Source organism: Pangasianodon hypophthalmus, chromosome 25 (genome assembly GCF_027358585.1).
Source record: "Pangasianodon hypophthalmus isolate fPanHyp1 chromosome 25, fPanHyp1.pri, whole genome shotgun sequence".
NCBI lineage: Eukaryota > Metazoa > Chordata > Actinopteri > Siluriformes > Pangasiidae > Pangasianodon > Pangasianodon hypophthalmus.
Window position 1 is genome coordinate 7,492,106 of NC_069734.1, and position 23,233 is coordinate 7,515,338.

The following is a 23,233-nucleotide window of genomic DNA, read 5'->3' on the forward strand; positions in this document are numbered from 1 at the left end:
TCTCATTCTCTCCCAGTCCATAAACTGCCTGATCAAAAAAAACAAACCATAAAGACAAACCATAAAGAGCTTTGCATTTTGTCATATTAAGCATCTATACACACACTGGAGAACAAAGGGAGTCCATTGTGGGTGGTGGCTTATCAGTACACTTCGTCATCCACTGGCTATCAGTGCCAGCTGGGCCAACATCATTAATACTGAGGACATCGTAAGTGCCGTGCAGAGCACGAAACTCTAAACACACTCATTCTCCCACCAACTTTTTCAGAGACTGAGATGCATTTTTTTTTTTTGTGAAAGCCCGGCCTTATATCTTACTTTAATCATCAGGGGATAGACGACTGAAAGCAGTGGGAAAGGACAATAATCAGTACACTCTGTACTGATGAAGTCCACCAGTGAGTGCGGACAGGACTGAGCACATTCCACTACTGAGAGCTATAATGTAATGAGACTCTGGCTTTGTTCTTTAAATTCTAAACCTCTCCAGATGAAAGATGCTACAAAGAATAATCCACCCTGTGACTTATCACAAAGGTACTCTGTCATGTGTGCGATCAAAAACCGGCAGTAAGATTAGTGAAAGAAACGAGAAATTGGTTTTCAAACTGGCCGTGACAGAGAATTTTTTGGATGCCGGGGATGACGCTGGGCGACCTCACATGCTCCCGAGCCTGCTTATCCTGGCATGAAGCTGAAAAGCTAGAGAACAAGAGAACTCGCTTACACACATTTACTGTCTCCACTCTACAGTAAGAGTGAGAAGTGTGTCGCAGGACACAGACAAAGGAGTGATTACTTAGTAACATTAGTACAGACAGATTGGGAGAGAATTACAGGGAATGACAGTTAAGAGTTAGGAATATACCAAGTGAAAGAGAGGAAGATGACAAGATGATAGTGACTGAATGGGCAAGCATGAAAATGAAAAAGAAAAATACTGAGGGAGGGAGGGAGAGGGAGAGAGAGAGAGAGAGACACAGACACAGAGAGACAGAGAGGCAGAGACCCAAGAGTGTACAAAAGAAAATTCAAACAGAAAAAAAATAAAAATGGAAAGAAAAACAAGACAGCAACAAAAATAAGAAGAAAGACCAAAAATGACAACAAAAAAACTATAAGAAGAAAGACAAAAAAAGAAAATGAAAAGAAAAAAGTGAGGGGAAAAAAGAAACTAAAAGAAAAAAAAGTCAAGGAAAAAAAAAAACAAAAAGGAAAATGACAAAGACAAAGAAAAAAGGATAGCCAGCAAGAGACAGACAGATATAAACTGCCAAAAAGAGGTGGTAAAGAGTAAAAGTGAATGACGGAATAAGAGAAAATTAAAAGAGAGAGCCAGAGACAGGACAAATGTAGAGAAAGAAAGACATAAGACAATAAATATGAAAAAGTAGAGTGAAGGATAATGATAGAGCTACAAGATGACTGAGTTATAAACCATCTTTATTCTACATTACTGCAATAAACAAAAGACCATAAGCACATTAACCTTTTCAAAGAGCACTGGGCAAAGAAATGGATTATTGTTTGGGCAATAATAAGCATAACTATCAGTGAATTTCATTATAAATGAGTAAACTGGATTTTAAAATCAAACTGAAAATGATAAATGTATGTAATAAGTAAAGCAATTTAAAACATTCGATTGTCAAACCGCCCACAGAAATGCAGGAATGTGCTGATGATAAAACAATATTTACATGACCAAGGTCACTGCTTCCCACGAGTCGGTAAATTCACCACAGAGGCGGAATCTTATTAATGACATGCTCGAATGGACATTTAACACTAGAGTGAAGTGCTAAAGAAACAAACACATTAAAACAAACAAACCGAGAGGTAGACTTTATTCTTAATAATGATGCTATAGAAGAGGCAAAGTGCTGGAAATGTTCGACTAAAACAGACATTTAAAAGCAATTCAGGCCAAAATTAAATGCAATCATTTTCCTGTACTCTAAATGTAAATAATGAGCAGTGACATATTTGGGGTCAGAGGTTTATTTTATTAGCTTTTCACTGGTGCTCCAAGGCTAACACTGCTAACAGCTAAGGGAAGCTAACAGGTACCAGTTTAGCACTGGGCTAAACTCAAGACTAAATCATCACACTCTCCTTAACCTGGGTTAAATTATTCAGTATTTTAAACAGACATGTGAATTCTGACACTGTATAACACGACTCACTGAGCCATACATTCAGCCATAACATTAAAAAAATATCACGTAGGTCCCCCTTGTGCTGCCGAAACAGCTGTGACCCGTCGACACATGGACTCCACATGACCTCTGAAGGTGTGCTGTGGTATTTGGCACCAAGACCTTAGCAGCAGATCCTTTAAGTCCTGTAAGTAGTGAAATGGGGTCTCCATGGAGCAGACTTGTTGGTCCAGTGCGTCCCACAGAAACTCAATCAGAGTGAGATCTGGGGAATTTGGACACCAAGTCGACATCTTGAACTCTTTGTCGTACTCCTCAGACCATTCCTGAACAATTTTTGCAGTGTGGGAGGGCGCATTATCCTGCTGAAAGAGGTCACGTCCATTAGGGAATACTGTTGCCATGAAGGGGTGTACTTGGTCTGCAACAATGTTTAAGTAGGTGGTACATGTCAGAGTAGCATCCACATGAAGGCCAGGAGCACTTTTGGTAGGTACTAACCACTGCATACCGGGAACACCCCACAAGACCTGCTGTTTTGTAGATGCTCTGACCCAGTCATCTAGCCACCACAATTTGGCCCTTCACAAAGTCGCTCAGATTTTTACACTTGCCCATTTTTCCTGCTTCCAACACATCAACTTCGAGAACTCACTGTTCACTTGCTGCCTAATATGCTAATATATCCCACCCCCTTGACAGATGCCATCGTAACGAGATAATCAATGTTATTCACTTGACCTGTCAGCGGTTGTAATGTTATGGCTGATTGGTGTACATACACACAGACGCGCACACACAGACACAATATCCAGGTGCGCGCGCGCGCACACACACACACACACACACACACACACACACGCTGGAATCACGTTCTCCCTTAGCACATAATGGGGGATTTCACTCTGCCCCACTGCTATTAAATTTATAAATATTTACATAAAGTAAAAGATATTTTAAACATACATAATGTGTTCATCACAACAGCCTACGAGTATATCTCAGATAAATAACTAAAAACATTTAATATTTTAATATATACTTTATTTTAATAATCATTAAAATAAATCTTATTTTTTTGCATTAATGGGTGAATCAATATAACAACTCATGCTTGAAGTGTTCTTTGCCATGAATCATCTTCTACTTATGAAAAATTACATGTTAATCTCCCACATCAAATCAACACTGTTACCTGAACACATATTCACCCCATGAAATATTGTAATATTCCACGTCAATCATAAATTCAACAGAAAGCTGGATCATCTGAAGTTCTCGTTCCTTTTTCTTTATTGTCAGTAACAGTGTGATATTGACTGACGAGATGACTTTGAAAGTACAGCTCTGTTTCATAAATTATATGTTGAAAGTAAATTATTAATTAGAAAATGAAGTTTATGTAAATCACTGGAATGTCTTTAATGTCCTTCAGTTAACAATGTTTTGTGTATTTGCTAATCCTGTGCTTAAAATAATAACTCGTATTTGTTACTCTCAGCAGAATGTAGCAATGGCAGGAAAAAAATACTGTTAAAAAGAAAAGTTAGCACATTCTGAAGGGCTGAAATCTGAAACTGATTATAAACAGTTTAGTTTAGTTCCAATGGCTAAAATGGCACCCAATTTGTGGAATTACATGGAAGTGATAATGTAGTTTGTGGCATGTACATTTATATACATTTCCATACAGAATTATTCTGATATTTTACCACACAATTCATGTAAAATCAGTATTGCTTTTGAAGCTAGTGTATGATGTAGGATTGAGACAGTGCATGTTAAAATACACCAGGCATAACACCAGGTGTACGATATGGTGCTAGTAACAATGACAGAATCAGACAAAGTCAGACACGATAAAACAAACAAGCCCTGGTCAGACTATGATGATGTGATTCTTCTACGGTTAGTCATGATCATAAGGACTTGTTCAGACTTGTCAGACGATACTGCATCTGCCCACCATTCCCTGTTTATTTCTTCTGGTGTTATTTACTCCTCTTTACACATCCAGTCTGTCTCATGTTAAAAATCTCTTCTGGGATTAAAATCTAAATCTTGCTTTTAGAACTAATGTTGTACCTCAAATCTCCTCTAGAGGGCAGCATTAACGCCAACCCTGCATCAACATCACCATCAGAATTAGTTTTATTTGAGTATTTATTAGTATTTACTAATAAGTAATTTTACTTATCTCACATTGAGCCCTTGGGACTGTAAAGGACTATAAAATTAGAATGTAAAATAAGAAAAAGAAAGAAAATTTAATGTGCAATTCTCCCTATGACATCAGGTTTTATTCATAGAAATCTGAGCATTTAAAAATTTTACATTTTTTCTCAACTTTTTTTTAGATTTTTGTTCAACATATTCAATAATAAATAATCTGTACTTCCTCAAATAGTGCAAAGGACATTCAAAGAACAAATGATGCAGAGAAAACTATTTAGTATGTCAGCTGTTAACACACTGTCAAGATCGTCAGGATCAGCAGAATGTTGTTATTGTCTCTCTCTTTGTGGTGGAAAGCTCTGTGTGTGTGTGTGTGTGTGGCATCAGCACACAGATAAGCTGGAGCCCCACCAGATGCCCAGACACTGCTGTAGGACACCCCACAGGCACTAATCCCTGTCCACTAAAAGGCACACAGGATAGACACACATACAAGCCTCACTACAAACTTCTCCACTGCAATACACACACATAAGTTCATACACAATGTTCACAAGAAAGAACATGCATGTACAAACATTTTCTCTCTCATACACACGCTGGAGGCGACAGACTTGCTGAAATGTGGCAGAACACGAACACACACACACCCACACACACACACCCACACACACCCACACACACCCACACACACCCACACACACCCACACACACCCACACACACCCACACACACACACCCACACACACACACCCACACACACCCACACACACCCACACACACACACCCACACACACACACCCACACACACCCACACACACACACCCACACACACCCACCCACACACACCCACACACACACACACACACCCACACACACCCACACACACCCACACACACACACCCACACACACACACCCACACACACACACCCACACACACACACCCACACACACACACCCACACACACCTGCACATCATCTGAAAAGAGCTAGAGTTGTTATTTAATATACCTCCAGTCCATATATCCACTTCAAATTTATACACATAATGTCTTTGGTCTCACGTGTGTCATGCATGCACAAGCATGAAGAAAAAAGCATGTAGTCATAAAATAAACAAAGACTGTGATTCAGTTTTGACCCATTCCTCTTGGCAAATTGTCTTCAAATCCCTAGGGTCTCTCTGATGGAATAGCAATTTCAAAAGCCTCCACAAATAAAGTCAGGAAATTGGCTAGGCCACGCCATCACCTTCACTTTCTTTTTCAGAAACCAGTCTGGAGTTATTCTGTTTGTGTAGTTTGGGGTTGTGGTCTTGTTCAATGTTTCCTTTGACGATGTATAATGCCCCAGTACAGTCTGCAGTCGTATGTCATGATGCACCTCCGTACGTCACTGTGGGTGTTGTGTTCTTGGGATCACACGCACAACCCTGCTTTCTCAAAACATGACAAGCTAATTTTTTTTTTTTACCAAAGCGTTCTATTTTTTCACCTTTTGTTCCAAAAGTGTTTTGGTTTATCTAAATGCTTGTGTGCACATTTTAGATGTGCATCTCTGTGCTTCTTTTTTTTCCTTTAGCAGAGTTTTGCATGGGGTTTAGCAACAGAGATGACTGTGGTGCAGTTCATTCCCTTATTGCTCTCTGTTTAAACGCTATTTCACTGTTATGCTGCTGCTTTCAGGTTATCCTGCATCTATTTCCGAGTGACCGCTGGCTTCTCTCTTACCTTCTTTATCATTAGTCTGAGAGCGTGCTGTGAAATCTTGCGTGGCACATCTGCCCGGGGATGATTAGTTGCAGTTCCAAGAATCTGTAGATTCTCGAACCAGTTGTATTGACAGGGATGTTTAGGGTTTTGCTATGGCACTGTAGCATTTTCCATTCCAGAGTTGTTTAACAGTGTTGTCCCTGAGATGCCCAAGAACATTTTCTGCAGCATTTATATGTAGAACTTGATTCATACATACATACATACATACACACACATATATATATACACTTTACCTTTACACAGTGTCCGAATACTTTTTTTTCCCCATATCAATTTCTTTGTTTATGCTGATGAATACTTTTTTGTTCATATTTTTAAGCACAAAGTCAAAAGACATCATGTGTGTAAATTTGAAGTGGGTAAATGCACTAGAAGTATATTCCATAACAAAAATCACCATGAAGCTAAAAATTTAACAAAAGGTTCAATTTTGATATTTAATCAAAAAAAATCACTGTTGCAGTCCAAATCCTGGTCCAAAAGTCCCATTTAATAAGTGAAGAAGTGACATTTTAGATTTCAGGATTACAGTACAAATATATAGTCACATACCCAGTAGTCTCCCAATGCCCTTAAGTTTCTACCAATGCACTAAATCTTTGAGTGGATCATTTATTTCTCTTTGTATGATAAAACATGTGCTTACACCACAGAGCACAGAACAGAAGCTAATTCACTGATAAGCACTGTACTCTAACGCAGTACCAACACTGCTGAGCAGGCTGCTCCAGAATCCTGCTCCAGTGGATTAAAAAGCTAGACTTCCATATTACAGACACCATTTATTGCAATTTTTCTTCTTACAAATAAGTAAGAGAATCTTACAAGAGTTAAATATTTTCCTGCATAGCACCACAACTTTCATTTCACAGAATCATGCTCTGCAATGTAATCCAGTTGAATTATAAACTCATCTCTTGAGGGGAGTTTGATCTTCAACTGAACAATCAAAAGAGTGAAATTACAACTATGCGTCTGACGGAATCACGTTTAACCTAAAAGCCCCGAAACGAAACTGTAATTCTGTTTTACTGCCATAGGCTGAAGAAAGCACTCACTCTCTCAACAAAATAAAGTTAGACAAAGACTGTGTTTCATCATAAATGTGTTTGGCAACAAATTAATTATATGAATAAATATTAACAACTATTAATTAAATACGTATTTATTATATTGCATATAAAAGATGTGCTACTCACATACTCTTGTCACACATTTGTGTATACATGATCAAATACTGAGGCTGCATTTCAACCAGCATAATACAGAGCTTAAACACAAATATAGGACACAAATACCTCCAGCAATACCTGAGATGTTTTCCACTAAAAAATTGGATCAGAGCATTCCTAGATCCACAGGACCAATACATGGACACACACCCATTAACCTGCTAGTTATTTACCCAGCATAACTACAAGACAATCTACACTATCAACATTCATCACTTACAGCATAACAATTGGTAAAACGTTGCCACAGATTTTATTGAATTCTATTAAAGCTAAAGGCATTCCTGGCAATGGTAGCAGTTAAAGACATCAAAAGTGATTTTTCACACCTTAACACACTACTTGAATATCAATCTAAGTGCACCAAAGAAAAAAAACTTCAAAAAGATTTGAAATATGTAGTGCATTGGAGGCACTTGTAAAGCTTTCATTCAAATCACTTCACAGCTCTGCTTCAATATTACAGACCGCAATGCTCTTATTATTAAAACTATTTCACCCGCATGAAGCGCACACAGCCTGTCAAAGATCGGTCTGCTCTCTTAATCGCAACTGAAAAAAGCTATTCAGAGAATAAAACAGACTCAATTTTTTTTAAAAAAAGGAAAGGAAAAGAAAAGAAAAAAAGAAAAGTATGCAAGAGTACATAAGGTTAAGAGAGGTTAAGAGAGGTAGGATGAATCCTGTCATCAGGTTGATCTAGCCATGATGTACAAATGTGCTACATGCTATGACGGCTTATGTCCCGTCCAAGTTACTATTACTGGCAATTGTCATGAGGGCTGCAATAGCGAAATTGTCAGCAATTTCCTGTCACTCTGTGTTGGTTGTTAGCGGGTATTCCTAACTCAAGTATGGCTTGCTGCTATGGTTTCCCTGGTGGCGCTTAGCTAGTGCAGTATTTCCACACAAACTATATAGCTATGATGTAGTGGTGTTCTCGTTTACTGCAGCAGCCTTTTATCAAAGCTGCAGCACCCTGTGGTGGCTCCGTCCTTTCCGTTACACACTTCTCACTTCAAGCAGGTATTCCTGGGTGTTAAGTGCCAGCAGTGGCTCGTAACCACAGATTCTGGTGGAGTAGGATGACAATAATAACCACTGCCAGGCAGGCCATTTTGCGTGGAAAACATGGTCTCCTTCGTGCACATGCATTTCTTTCCTTTCCTAATCTTTAAAATACATTTTATAATATAAATGGTTCTGTACATCATAGACTTTCTGCACTTACACTTTATCTCTGTTTGTGGAAATCAGTTAGATTTGAATGCAATTATTTGCTATTTCCTCCATTAGTGCTTGTTGCAGTTCCCATCACGATACAAAACACTGATGAGATGAATTTTGCTTCTCTGAGTTGTACTCCGATATTTCTGCTTAACACCCATTATGAGCTCTATCTCTTCTTGCACACTTGGTGGCAGCACCAGAGGTAGCAGCATACAGAGCACAAATTTTGAGAGTGGGAAGTTAACTGCCTCGAAGCATGCTTACTTAATAGTCCAAAAAGTTAAGTTAATCAAAAGGAAGCATTATAGCATGTGTCAAACAAAAGGCCTGCAGCCTTGTTTCATTTGGCCCACATGAACTTGTAAAAAATAATACCAAAATAGCCTATAATACACTGCTGGCCAACATTTTCCACAACGTCCAAACTTCACAACAGATCTGTAGCATAGCCATCCAAAGTGTTACTGCGAGCCACTGTATACACGCACTCCGCTTTCTGGCTTGACGGTGCTCTGAATGCAGGTTAAAAATCAAGGCCTGTGTCCTGCAGTTGATGCAAGCCACACTCACATCTAAAAATGTTTCAGAAGCACGTTGTATGCTGTGCTGGCCGAAATTGATTTGTGCGGGATGAGGCAATTTTCGATTTTGGTGGTGGTGTACAGTGGCAAAATTATAAAAATTGTGTCACTGTCCAAATACTTATGGACCTGACTGTATATGAATGAGGACTTTATAAAGATTAACATTTGCTGAATGGCTGATATACTGTATATACAGTATATGGAGAAGCTGCCACTGTTACATGCACTACATCTCAATGAACTTCTCAGTGTGAACACACCACTCACACTAAAAGTGTGTGAAGTGCCATCACACACAGCAATAACATCTGATATAAAAACTAGAACCTTTTAAAAGGCATTTCTTATGCAGTCAGAGTGCACATTGTACTTATATACTTCAAGACAACCACTGTGACTAAATGCCATAACGCCATAACGCCTTAGCATGTGCCATATGTTGCCATAACAACAACCTTATGACAGCTATCATGATAATGACTGATAACAGTAATATAGTAGCACAGAATGACACATAAACTCATGTCATGGCAGATGTCATACAGTGTAATGAAACATGCACAAAACATGCAGACCACAGACAAATAGAAGAGACTGGAGCTACTGAAGTGATGGCACTATGAGTCATGGTCATATGAAGGTGTGTGTGTCTGTGTCTGTGTGCGTGTGTCAGTCAGGATGTGTGTGGGCAAGCAGTGGAGAATGGCTTTACAGACCGAAAAATAAAAGTTTCATTGTTGCCAGGACAAGCATTCAAAATGTGTTCAAGAAAATGGTATAGAAAGCAAAAAAATAGTCATTTGAACATCACTACCAGGGGTGGATGACACAATATGTAAGTTAGTCATCAAAATGTCTCTCAAAACAGTACAGCCACATTGGAAAAATGTGCGAATAATTATGTCAGATATTTTTCTGACTACAAACAAAATTGGCAGGAAGAAAGAGAGGAAAGCAAAAGTATACAAATTCCTATTCAAAGTAAAATCAGCTACTTGTTACTGTAAGTATAATAAAGTGATATTTATCACAATGACATTATTACATCGTTATATCACCTAGTTTTATTTTCCACTGGTGCTAAAATGAACATACAGCAATATCAGTAGTGTATTTATAACATTACTTTGGAATATGACATCAGGACATTAACTTTTTACGTTCCAAACACACACACATCAAAACACACAAACGGATTCTACATCAGACAGTCTCGAGTCATTTTAAGGCGGCAAACAAACACAATGCTGAACGTGACCTTTCTCTCGGCCGGAGAGACATTTTCAGTGCATGTGTTAGCTGTGTAAGATGAGCTGATATGCGAGGTGCAGACGGAGCTGATGCTTTGTCCTCAGGCTGGCCTAGAGGGAGGAGGAACATGGGAAGGCGGGACAGAGTGAGAAAAGGATGAAGGAATGCAGGGATCGGGTTCTTAGGACAGAGGAGGAGTGAGGGAGTGAAACCGAGTTATGCAGGGGAATAGATAAAGCTACAGGCCTATTAGACCAGTGGAACATCTGGTAACCGTATCAGAGCATTCCTCTGTCCTGGTGTATATCTGCTGTGAACCAGAAAAATGTTTACCTGTTCAGGAGCAGTTCAATCTATAAGCAAATCAAGACTATAACCTAAATATTATACTGTCTCCAATTTAAAAATGGGGTTATGTTTTCTAATTAAATATAAGTAAAGCCTCTCTTAGAGGAATTTTAAAAACTCTAAATGCCATGTACCATTTGGGAGAGATTTCAGCCAAGTGCCTTTATTAGAACACAGCATGAAGATGGCAGGCCAAAGTGCATTAGTGTGTTAGCATTCATTTAGTCAGAAGCACCATTTAAAAAAAGCTTTTTGGACACCACGTGCAGCCATCAAGAGTGCCTTTCTCTCTTAAAAAAAAAAAAAAGACATTACTTCGAATGATTCTAATCAGAACAATTTTTCCCCTCTTTAAGTGTCACCTTACAAGGACAAATAAATGGTATATTTTAAATATCATCTTCAGCAAATTACATTCATCTTTACAGCCATCCACTATGCTTTGCGATTGCAAATTGCATGTTTGAGAGCTGCTTAGGAGCATATTCTTCAGACCTGCTAGTCAAGGCTGTCTCTAAATCACATATCACACTCCTACACTCAGTGCTCAGACTACGTTATCTCTGTTGTGCTTGTAGACAGACAGCAGAAAACTGTCCCTGGGCAAAATACCATTAACTTAACCCTTAAAGACTCTCTACAGAGGGCTTTTAATTGTGGTTGATCCTGATATTTTCTAAGGCTAAAAATATGACAGAGCATCAATGTAGCAGACTAAAGTTTGAAAGCAGGTCACTATGATTTTCATTCTTCTAACAAGTAGGCAGGTATCCATCCAATACCAAGTATACAATCTACACCATATGGCCAAAGTTTGTGGACAGCTGACCATCACACACATATGTAGTTCCTCCCCAAACTGTTGCCACAAACAGGGTTCCTACACATTTTCCATTTCAAAATTCAATTTTTTTTTGAAAGCTGGAAGCACATTGTATAGAATGTCTTTATATGCTGTAGCATTACAATTTCCCTTTCACTGGAACTAAATGGCCCAAACATGTTCCAGCATCACAGTGCCCCTGTGCACAAAGTGAGCTCCATGAAGACACGGTTTGCCGAGGTTGGAGTGGAAGAACTAGAGTGGCCTGTACAGAACCCTGACCTCATCCCCACTGAACACTTAGGGATGAACTGGAACACCAACTGCACCCCAGGCCTCCTCGCCTGACATCAGTGCCTGACCTCACTAATGTTCTTGTGGCTGAATGATCACAAATACTGACAGCCATGCTCCAAAAGTAGAAAAGCCTAGTAGAAAGCCTTCCCAGAAGAGTGGAGGTGGGGCACTGAATCTGGAATGGGATGTTCAACAAGCACATATGGGTGTGATGGTCTGGTGTCCACAAGAACACATACACACGAGGTCAGAAAATAGGAGTCCACAATTAGGACCGATTCTGGGCTTGTGGAAGAGCTTATATCTACCGGCTGGCCTTCACATAGAATTCCTTCCAAGCCATGGATCAGTTGCACAATTCAATATGCCACTTTTGTGCATGCAGGTTTGCAAAATGGTAGGCATTAGATTCATCCGTTTGCTTTTTTTATTATTATTTCCTTGCGGTACTAACACTTAATCAGACCAGAACAATGCTATTTGGATGAATGGCGTGTCATTGTACAGGAATGCTCTCTGTGGACCAGGGATCAGATCTCTGAAGATCATATCACTATGAAGTGCAAGTTTAAACATTACTACAAAATCTGCTTGTCCCAGGTCCATGGTAAAGAAAAAGACCAAGAATATCTGTCACACCCTGTGTTTTATTTTTGTGTTTGCATTACAATCACAAAAATAATGCAATCTAAAGCTGGCATTGTGAGCACATTCAGTTCCTAGTAAAACCAGTTTCAGGTTATCTGGAGCTGGCACAGACAGACTGCTCACTCTTACTCAACCCCAATTCCAAACTTCCAAATAAGCTAAACTAGCACACAAACACTCAGACTACTTTAACTACTTATTTTTTAAAGCAAATTTCATTAGCAGAATTCAAAATCTACCAAAAAAAATACAAAGCTAGAAATAATTTTATACATAAGAGCATATAAGAGCATAGCATAAATGAGTTGTGGCTTGAAACAGTTTCAAGTTTGCATGTTAGATGTTTGAGTCAGTTTAAGGGCCGTGTGGAAAATATAATCGCATGTTCTGTAATGTTGTGATGATGGAATTATGAGTTCCAGCCCTGTAGCCATGGGAAGGACTTCACCTCAATCACACTCCCACTGCTTATAATCTCCAGGCCCTTATTCAATCTAAGATAACCTTCTCTCCACATTAGCAGATTCCAACACTCTGGGGCCGCAGTACTCAACGCCAGGCTTTACAGAGAGACACACACTCGCACACACTCACTCGGCCAGGGAGAGAAGCTTTTTCACTCCAACATTACTCTCAAGAAATCAGTGATAGATGATTCACACAGTTTTCTAGTCTACACAGCTACTCAATTTTCTGCCACTGCCACAGATAGTGTGTTTTTTTTTCTTTTTTTTTGGGGGGGGGGGGGGGTTAGTAATGGGCACAAGCACTCAGATAATCATCTATTTCATCATCATATTAAGTATTTTTTCTTTTTGCCTGACTAAAAGAAAAACTTAGATGAATGCCAAGATTAGTCTTTTCTTGTCCAGTGGTAATGGTGCAGTGCCTATGAGTGTTTAAGAGTGCCAATACTTTAATCTCTGTAATAATGTAGATAATGGGTGTAAACTGTCAGTCAGTGTCACTTAAGGACATACTTATACCTGCCACTTTCTTAACAAGCGTGTCTTTTAAACATCAAAACAAAATAAGCAATGGGGAAAAGAGCCGTCAAGTTGATTACTGCTGTCTGAATTGTAAAAACAGTGACACATCCGAAGGCAAAAATCCAAGAGTTGCCAAATTACGATGGTATCACTTTCAGGAAAAGGTATCTAAATAAAGGCATAAATGCAGAACCGCTGATTAAAACACTTGCATCCTGCAAGTATTTTAATCCATGAATGATCAACGAGTGTTTGAGCTCTCCACTACAAAATTACTCTAAAATCTCCATTACTAATTTTTAACCGATCTAAATCTCTTTCCCAGTCAGTGTTCTACTATGATGGCACAATGAAGGTCATACTTGAAGCTCATAATTCATGTCTTTATAAAGAAATTCACAAGCTAAGCATAATTCTTCAGATTTCTGTAGCCCATTAACACACTGTAAACCTCTGCCAGACTCAGAACACCCACCACTAGCTATCAAGTCCCAGTGTGGAAATATAAAATGTTTGGCCCATTAAGCCCTATTGCATGCTTGCTGACAAATACAAAACAGCTGAAAACAATGCTGAAGAACAATGATCCTGTTTTATTCTATGAAAACAGTTTTAAGCTCAAACAGCTAGACACAGGCTGCCTTCATGCAATGTTGGACTAGAATAAATGCCTCCAATTAGGACATGTAGCAAGGAGAGGGAAAAAAGCATGTAAAGTAACTAAAGCACTTAACTTTAATCCATAGTGTTTAAAAAAAATTTAAATATAATCTCAATATACCACTTTTGCAGCATTCTGTAGCATGTAGCACAGAAAAGTATTTCAACATTTCCCCGGTTCTGAGAAAAGAAGTGATACCCTGTTTACTCAAAACCCAATTATAACTGAAGTCAACAAACTTCTTTATGTGAAGCGTATTTGTATAACCCTCTCATGCATTTCGCAATGCAAAGTAATTTGCGTATTTCGCGTGATTCTTTTATTTTGCTTGATTCTTGTAATTCATGTGATTGTGATTGGTGATTTGGAACTGTCTTTCCATTATAAGTGAGTTTCCAGTTGTGTATTTTGTCTCTTTCTCAGTACAAGGAAATGTGTTAAAACTCTTAATTGGGGTAATCACATACATGTTACATATGTAGTGGATAGATGTTAGGATAAAAAGTTAGTATTACATAATATTCCTTTAAGGCATTAATTTTTAAAACCCTAACCCAAGTATTTTATGTTTACATTTACAGCATTTTAATATTATATTGTTATATTTTTCTGCACTGTTACATATGGCACTCTGTCCACTTTAGCCACACCAGAACTGTGTACTAGTCAGCGCTGCACTGTCCCTTACTGTGCCTATTGTCCTGTTTAGGACATTTGTACTTGTCTTGCTCTGTTTGCACATGTTTACACACGTGCACTTTAGATAATCCTGTTTAGGTCTGTGTAGTCTTTCGTTAGTTTTGTGTAGTCTCAGGTAGTTTTGCTTTGCTTTATGTAGCACCATGGCCCTGGAGGAGCGTTGTTTTGTTTCACTGTGTACTGTACCAGCTGTATATGTTTGAAATGATAATAAAAGCCAGTTGACTTGACTTGACTTGACTTTAAACAATATGAGAATGGCCCTGCAATTTCTAATGCATATATGAGCCTGTGAGCCTTTTCTTTCTCAACCCACAGTTTGTGTTTCAGTTCACATAATGTAATGACCAAGTCGTGGTTTCACAGCTGGATTAAAAATGTACACCTCAGTAAAAAATACTTAACGGCTATTCAGTTAGTGATTTGTAAGTGTCCTTGTGTACAGATTTCTCAATGTGATTGGGAAGGCAGGAGAGTGACAAGCATTACATAAATCACACTTTATGGTTTACTCACTGAAAAACACATAACTTTGTTGAGCTGTCACTGATCACACTGAAGCAAGCCTCTCAGATATGATGTGAAATATGTTCTGAGCTCAACTGCTCTCACGGGAGACCTGCTCGGACTCAAAACTCGCTCTTGAATCTCTATCTGACATTGGAATGCTGAAATATTACATATCACACTGAGGGGCCGGTTTTAAAAACAGATGAATAAAAGGCCTGGCGATGGTTCAGAGATTATCATATTATCATAATAAGTTCTGTGCTTGCTGAAAGCTGAATCAGCACTCACTGGGGCACAGGGAAATTCTGCTCAGGGAATAACCTAGTTCAGTTCTGTAGTGTTAAATGATAGGGGTCTTAGCAATAGCAGCCTCTTCTGCTCTGGACACTGCGGGTGTCAGACTGTCCCCACCATCCATAAGTACAGGAGGATTCATGTACAAACACCTGATCTTGTATGTGCAGACACACATCCAGTCTCCTTCAGTTACTACTGTTCAAACTTTGATGATGGAAAACCTTCATGCATGCTTGATATAAGTTAAATGTGTAAGGAATAAAACATGGCGGGGTGTGATGTTACTGAAAAATAATCAATCCATTCCTCGGATGGTGTAATGCAGCACACTGTGAAGGGGCATTACTCTTACCACCCCAAAGCTGATTACTTTCCTATATCATCACATTCCTAAGTGTTGTATTCCTCTTATACCACAGCAATTTGTCAATAATTGCTAATTCACCACAACATGCTTTTTTTAACCATTTATAGTTATTTTAATGTTGTTTATTATCCATGAGGGGGAAAAAATGCAGCTTGTCATGTTACAGAGAAACTGGAACGTGGAAAATCAACAGTCCTGAAGACTCTCCCGTGGCCAAAAACTTACTGACTGTTACAAAGCGCTGACACTGGAGACTCCTTCCATAAAAAGAGAACTTTCACCATATCAACAATAATTATTTTTCTTTGCTAAAGAACATGATTTTTAAGTCAGTTTATTAGACATAGCTTATGTGGAGCATCCGCCCATAGAAGTCCTTGTGAATGATCGGTTTCTGTAGAAACTATAGTATATTAGAACAACAGTATTAATATACACCTATAATCTGCCTTGCAGATGGCACTGCTCTCAGAACTGCTGTTGTAGAACACCCGAACAGCAAACCACAAACTAAAATCGTGATTTGAACCAAAAGACGACCTTTTTTCGTAATAAGAAACACTCTCATACAGTATGATGGATTCATACAGCACATCCAACACACAGGAAAAAAGTTAGAGCAGCTGTTGTTTACTCAGTAGCCTCTCTTCCGTGATATGAGTACAATGCTGAATATACACTAATCCATAAACACCAGGGATTACAACTCACTACTCGGAAATCCCTTCTCATAAAGCCGCAACTAGATGCAGAGCAAGATCATGTCCAAATCCATACGCTGGACTGTGTATCCTCAATAATTTAGATTAAAAAAAAAACAAACAAGTTAAGCTTTCATTGAGCAAAATATTATTCTTACAGGCCAGTTGGGGTTTACTGAAGAGAGTTTCACTGAGTACACAAAAGCTCTCCATCATATAGACACCTTTAGTGCTTGTAAACAAAGAGATGCGTGCGCAACCTGGGTGTAGAAAGACCTAAGCAGCCTAGCAACCTGACGCTACTTGGTCTTCATCTGACTGAAGAATCTATCAAGAATTTTATATAGGAATCAGACTGACATTAGTTAAAATGTTATCCACTTATTATTACGGATTATATCCGGATAAACTAAGACTTACTAAGGGTTTATACTAGAAAAAAAAAAAGAAAAAAAAAATCGAAGACATACACGTCACTTGATGCTTACAACTTTGTTGTTTGTGGGAACATTCAAGATGTAATGATTTACAGTTACAGCCGAGATGCTGTCCAATCAGACACCATAGTCATCTGTTAGCTGAACAAATTTAGCTAGCTAAACATGACCATAATAGGTAACTCCTCAGTAAAAGCGTTACACATTAGCTATTGTAAGTCGCTCTGGATAAGAGCGTCTGCCAAATGCCATAAATGTAAATGTAGCTAGTTTATTGATGTAGATTTCAGGAGACCTGCAAAGGCTTGCTAAACTAATATAAACTAGGCATATTAAGCCTGTTCAATTCTAAGCCTTTTAAATTCTTAGTTAGCAAGCCAGCTTCACTGCTATGATAGTTTCTTATCTGAGATGAAACGCGCACTGCAACGATGGAGTCCCTCAGACTTTTTCCCTCCCAATTGCCTGTAACCACAACCATCCTCTGTTGCTAGAAAAGGTTTTAAGACATTTCAGATAAAAAAAAAATAAAAAAATCGGGCTTGCTGTTAATCACTACAGTCACCCACTATGCTTTTTTGCAAACAGGAGGTGTGGTTGACGTTAGATTGACGTGTCTCACTCAAGGGTCTCTATAGGCTAACTATGAAATATCCCTTACCTTACAACTATTCACAATTATAACTTCAGTAACATACCCTTTATATAAAATGGGTCACCAACCTTAATAGTCAATCACTGCATCCACAACATATTGTCGTATAATCACCTAATACAGTATTAGATGCTTATCAGCCAAGAAGCCTTTGTGGGGTTTTATGAAACAGTAAAAATGCAGGTATCAGTATAAAGAGAATAAGTGACATTTGGTAAACAGTATTTGTGATCCATACAGTGCACAGTTCCACTAGCAACACATCAGTTTTAGTCACTCTCATATAGTAAATACAGCCATAAACCCCATTTATAGCTCGCCTGGCTCGCTATGATAGATCTAGCTAACACACCACTACTATGCTTCGGAAGAGTCCGAATAATGTCCTTGGTATGGGTTGTATAACTGTCTCAGTACTACTGACCTTGGGAGACCATTAGAAAGAAAAAGAAAATGAAATCTAATCAGAAGAGCACGATCCCAGAGACTGATTAAAGGGGCTATTATAATGTCAGATACAGGTATAATTCATATACGCCACGATATCATGCGATGTTTAGTTTCTGAGAAATAAAACAATGAGCAGTTAGTTTCTTAATTATTAAGTTCCTTAATCATCTAACATTGGACGCTGCCACATAAACAAACATGATCGTAATACCACATGTGATGCAATCATCCAAGTTTGTAGACAAAACAACCTGGAATAAACTCATCCCTCCTATATTAAATTAATCGTCATCTAGACATGAGAGTTAGGAAACATGGTCCAAAGTTATGAGAGACGTCACCCAGGGAGACTAATCCCACCCTGACAGGGCTACGGTGTTAGCTTATTTAAATAAGGACCTGAAAGCATTGAACGGTATAGTACTGAACTGGCTGTAGCTTTGAACTTTCCATGTCATGTAATACTAGTAAACTGCAGAATAAGTAACTGAAAATATGTGCTAAACCCATGCAGTGTGTCATTACAGCAGAGGAATTAGCAACACAATGCTTTTGGGAAATGATTGTTGTATACAGATGTAATGTAGCATAGCTGGAGATTATATTTTCCAGCTCAACAACAATCACTCAACAATTCGCCACCACCAACAAAGCAATCACACAGACACACACCTGCATCCAAAATTACTCTGTGTACAGCCTGCTGCTTATCCAATGGTTCCTCTGCTTTGTCACCAGCATGGGTTCAAAGTATAATTTTGCAAAACACATCAACTTTTCACAGGTAGTTTAAGTTGTGTGTGCATTCAGGACACATGATGGCTTATTTGCCATTTCCCAGCAACTGTGGTGAGAAATCATCTTCCAAAACCACAAGACAGCACTTTTTAAGAAGAAGTGCTGCATGCTGGGTAAATCCCAGAAGGTTGAGAAAGAGTGAGAAAGCTGGCATTATACACCACTGTGGCTCTCTGTGGCTTGGGAGAGCTTTTTCACCCCCATTCAAAGCACAACCCCGACAAAGGGCCTTTCAGTAAGTGGCCTTCTGTCCCGAACACAAAGATCGGCTCCGGCTTTCTTTCACATGTAAATTGAAGAGGAGCACAAGCACCAAGCCTGCGCGGCCATGAGCTGTGTATGAGTCTCAAACACTGCTCTTGTTCTTCCGTGTCATTCGCATAGGCATATTCCCCAACCGTGCTCTCAGGAGTGGAAGAACTGGTTTCCCTCATACATGTTAAGTAATTTTCATTATCATTCTGTGTAAATAATTTCATGCCAGAATTCCTGGGAAAACCTGTACAATTTTAAACAAAGTGCTTCTTCCGCTTAACTAACAGACAGTAAACAAGCTTCTCACAGTCAGCTGCAGGTGAATGCAAATATCTTCATGCAAATAAAGATATGCATTTTATACCAACATATTAGCAGGGGTTTCATTTTTTTTAGGTTTCACAGATTTTTTTTTTTTAATTACCAGAAGTAGCCAAGTCGCCCAATAAGTGGGTCAAGATGTTATTCATTCACTCATCTTTAATATACACAAAAGTTTGTCTTGGTCAGTGTTGCAGAACATCAGGAATCTAGGGGCACCATGCACACACACATTCACACCTCAGGTCCAATCCATCTACCAGCATGCTTTTGGGCAGAGGAGGACACTGAAGGACCCAGAGCAAACCTGCACAGACACACGGAGAACATGGGAAACTCAGACAGTAATCCAAGCTCAAGAAATAACTGAGGAGCCTGGAACTGTGAAGTAGCAATGCTACCCCCTGCTTCAAGATATGAATCATTTAAAAAAATATACCAAAATGATATCAGCTCAAGAGTTCTGTGACATAGATATGCTGTAATATCATACACCCACAATTCTTTTCTTTTCTTATAACTCAGCCAGATGTGTATGTGTGTTCACTACTGTGTGTGTGCACTTGGATGGGTTAAATGCAGAGCGCAAATTCCGAGTATGGGTCACAAGTCACTTCACTTCACTTCACTGATGTCATACACTGCCTTCTTAAAATCATATGTGGAAACTGAAATGGTTGGGACAATAAATTTATTTGCTTATTATTTTGCCATACGTTTTGGATCGATGTCTTTGTTTGTCTTTGTATACAACCATTTCATTTTTAACATAAAGAGAGGTATGTTTTCATTCAAACTCTATGGGGATGCTAACTTTTGCACTGCGAGATTCACTGTGAATCATGAAAGCGCAACAAAATACCAAGTGCTGGTTAAAACGTTTGAAATATGAGTGCCTGGAAGATGAAAGAAAGTTTCAGGGCCAAAAACAGTCAGTTAATTAAGACAAGACGCTACAGGTAGAAATGACAATTTGTCACGTCAATCATTTTTCAAATTTTTGGATATGTCTCACTTTCTAGTTGACCTGGATGCATGAAATTTTACAGGTTCTTTCCTGTCCCTAAGTAGAAGCATAGAAGAAATTACTAAAATGTTGATTATTGTTGGATATACATTAAACTTCACACTCAAACAGCAGAATTTTTTTTTTCATAATATTGCTTTCTTTTTTTTTTTTTTTTATTAAACAATGGAGAACTGATATTCCAACTAACTATTCTTTCTTTCAAGTCTTTTGCTTGTTTATTGAAGACTAGAGTTTTGGTTTTAATTAAGTATGCAAAAGTATGGATATTTCCATGCTTAAAAAAAAAAAAAACAGCAGAAACCCTCATAGAATTTGTAATGGTTTTAATGGTTATAATGGGAATTGTACTGGTTTTAATGGAGACTCTGCTGCTCCCTGTGGGTATCTACTGGTAATCTGTTGCCTTCTGTTGATGGCATGTTATGTCTAGTGGATACCATTAAGGACCAGTAATGGAGTAATGGTAATGGATTTAATGGTTAGCTGATGGTTTGTAATGGTATTTGGAGTGGAAACCATTAGAATTTCTGTGATGGTTTCTATTGTTTTTTTTCCAGCAGGGTTAATTAGTTGAAGCCTTATTTGTATAATAAATAAATGTTTAAAAAAGTTCCAATGCAAAAGTGTTTATAAGAATATGACAAAACAACAGGAAAATATTTATTGTGAAATCAGTTGTTTTTGCTGTTTGTTTTTGTCATTTTTAAAACACAGTGTGAAGCTATAACATGCTGAAACAATGAAGAAGCAACAAAAGCAACAAGGCATGGATCAGTGGAATAAACACCTGATCAAAATAATAAATACATGATCAGTAGAATAAACACCTGAGCAGTATAATAAACACCTGATCAGAGGAATAAACACCTGAGCAGAGGAATAAACACCTGAGCAGAATAATAAATACATGATCAGTGGAATAAATACATGATCAATATAATAAGCAGTGTAATGGGCTCATCATGTCCACAAGGCGGATGTTTAAGAGAATATTCTCAAACACTTAAACTAAACCCTCAACTCCAACACTCTGTCCCTGCAGCTGGAGCTGAAACCTCAGCTATAAAGCAAAGAAACCACCTCTCTCACGCACACACGCACGCACACACGCACGCGCGCGCACACACACACCTAATCATATAGAGCAGCCTGGACACGGAAACTTCACAAACCCACCCAACTTTTACTCACTGTGATAGTGACTTCGTGCTTCTTCAGGCGGTACTTCAGGCTCTTCATGGTCGCTCTGTCTCTGTGGCTGAATAAAAGTTCAGTTACAGGTAAAGAACTCGGTGTAGAGTTCAGTCAAACTTTCAGTCAAACTCAGGAATAAGCTCAGCTCTCACGGCACACAGCTCCTTTAGTCCAAAACCGCTTCAAACAAGAAACTGGGATTTTTCACCTGACGCGTTAAGCGCGAGGACCAATAACGCGACGGGCACATCGCTGAGCCAATGGGAGAGAGGAATCAGACAAACTGTAGCCAATCAGAAACAAGTCAGGGCGGGACTTCCTTGTCTGTTTCGGTGTAGTGTAGAGTTGTGGCTTTATAACCTGCCTCTGATTACGTCACCTGTACCTGGGAATGGGCGGGACTTGTTGACTCAAACGGCGATGTGTTTCCACACGAGGCTGTTAGAGGAGAGCACAGTGAAAAAGCACAAATTCCTGCCTAATCTGATATGTAGCAGTGTATCAGTCTAACAAAATGCTAAACTATTACGTTATAAGGAGCTGTTACTGATTAAAATAATAACAAACGGTAGACTATCTCCACTTTACCTGAGAAACTGGCAGCTACAGGTGTGTGGGGAACTCTGAATACCCTTAGGACAAATGAAGAAGACAAAGAAATGCAATTTAGAGACAAGACATGTACTTAATAGAAGTACCTACATTTATTAAAAAGGGTCAGTGTACAAGATCCATCCATTTTCCATACCGCTTATCCTACACACGGTCATGGGGAGCCTGGAGTCTATCCCAGGAACCCAGGGCACAAGGCAGGGGACACCCTGGACAGGGTGCCAACCCATCCCAGGGCACAATCACACACACAATTAAGATATTAATAGTAAAAAATTATATCAGTCATCAGTTCAAATGTCTTGTCTTGCAGCACTATACACCATGTTCTTTAAAACATTTTGTCATTTTTTTGTAATTTGTATTGTAAATTGTAAAATAGAGGAACATTTTTTCATTCAGAAATCATGGGAGAATGCAAGCTTTTTCACTTAACTGAAAAAGCTTTACAATTATCCCACATGAAGAACTTTCACTTTCTCAATCACACCCATTAACACTTTCTACAGCACTCTTTTTTTTTTTTATCTTAATAAGGGACATCTTACAGTTAACACCAGTGAAATTACAGGTCAATATGCTATGTCTTGCTCTCAGAACATGACAAGTCCCAAACATATAGCAGCCAAACACACTCCACACACTCAGCATGAGTAGACGCTTCTGGTGCTCACATGCCCACAGGAGATCTGTTGCCCTCTTCTGGCTTTATTGAGAACAAATGAGGGGTTA

At 38.8% G+C, this 23,233-nt stretch overlaps 1 protein-coding gene across 1 annotated transcript in view; it reads right to left on the reverse strand.

Moving 5' to 3' along the window:
* The window catches only part of uacab (uveal autoantigen with coiled-coil domains and ankyrin repeats b), a 55,481-nt gene extending 33,342 nt beyond the window's left edge, over positions 1–22,139 (reverse strand). Inside the window, exon 1 of the mRNA XM_026937558.3 lies at positions 21,887–22,139. Within this exon, the coding sequence (XP_026793359.3) occupies positions 21,887–21,934 (48 nt within the window). The 5' untranslated portion in view covers positions 21,935–22,139. The remainder of the gene's footprint in view (positions 1–21,886) is intronic.
* Between the last annotated feature and the right edge of the window lie 1,094 nt (positions 22,140–23,233).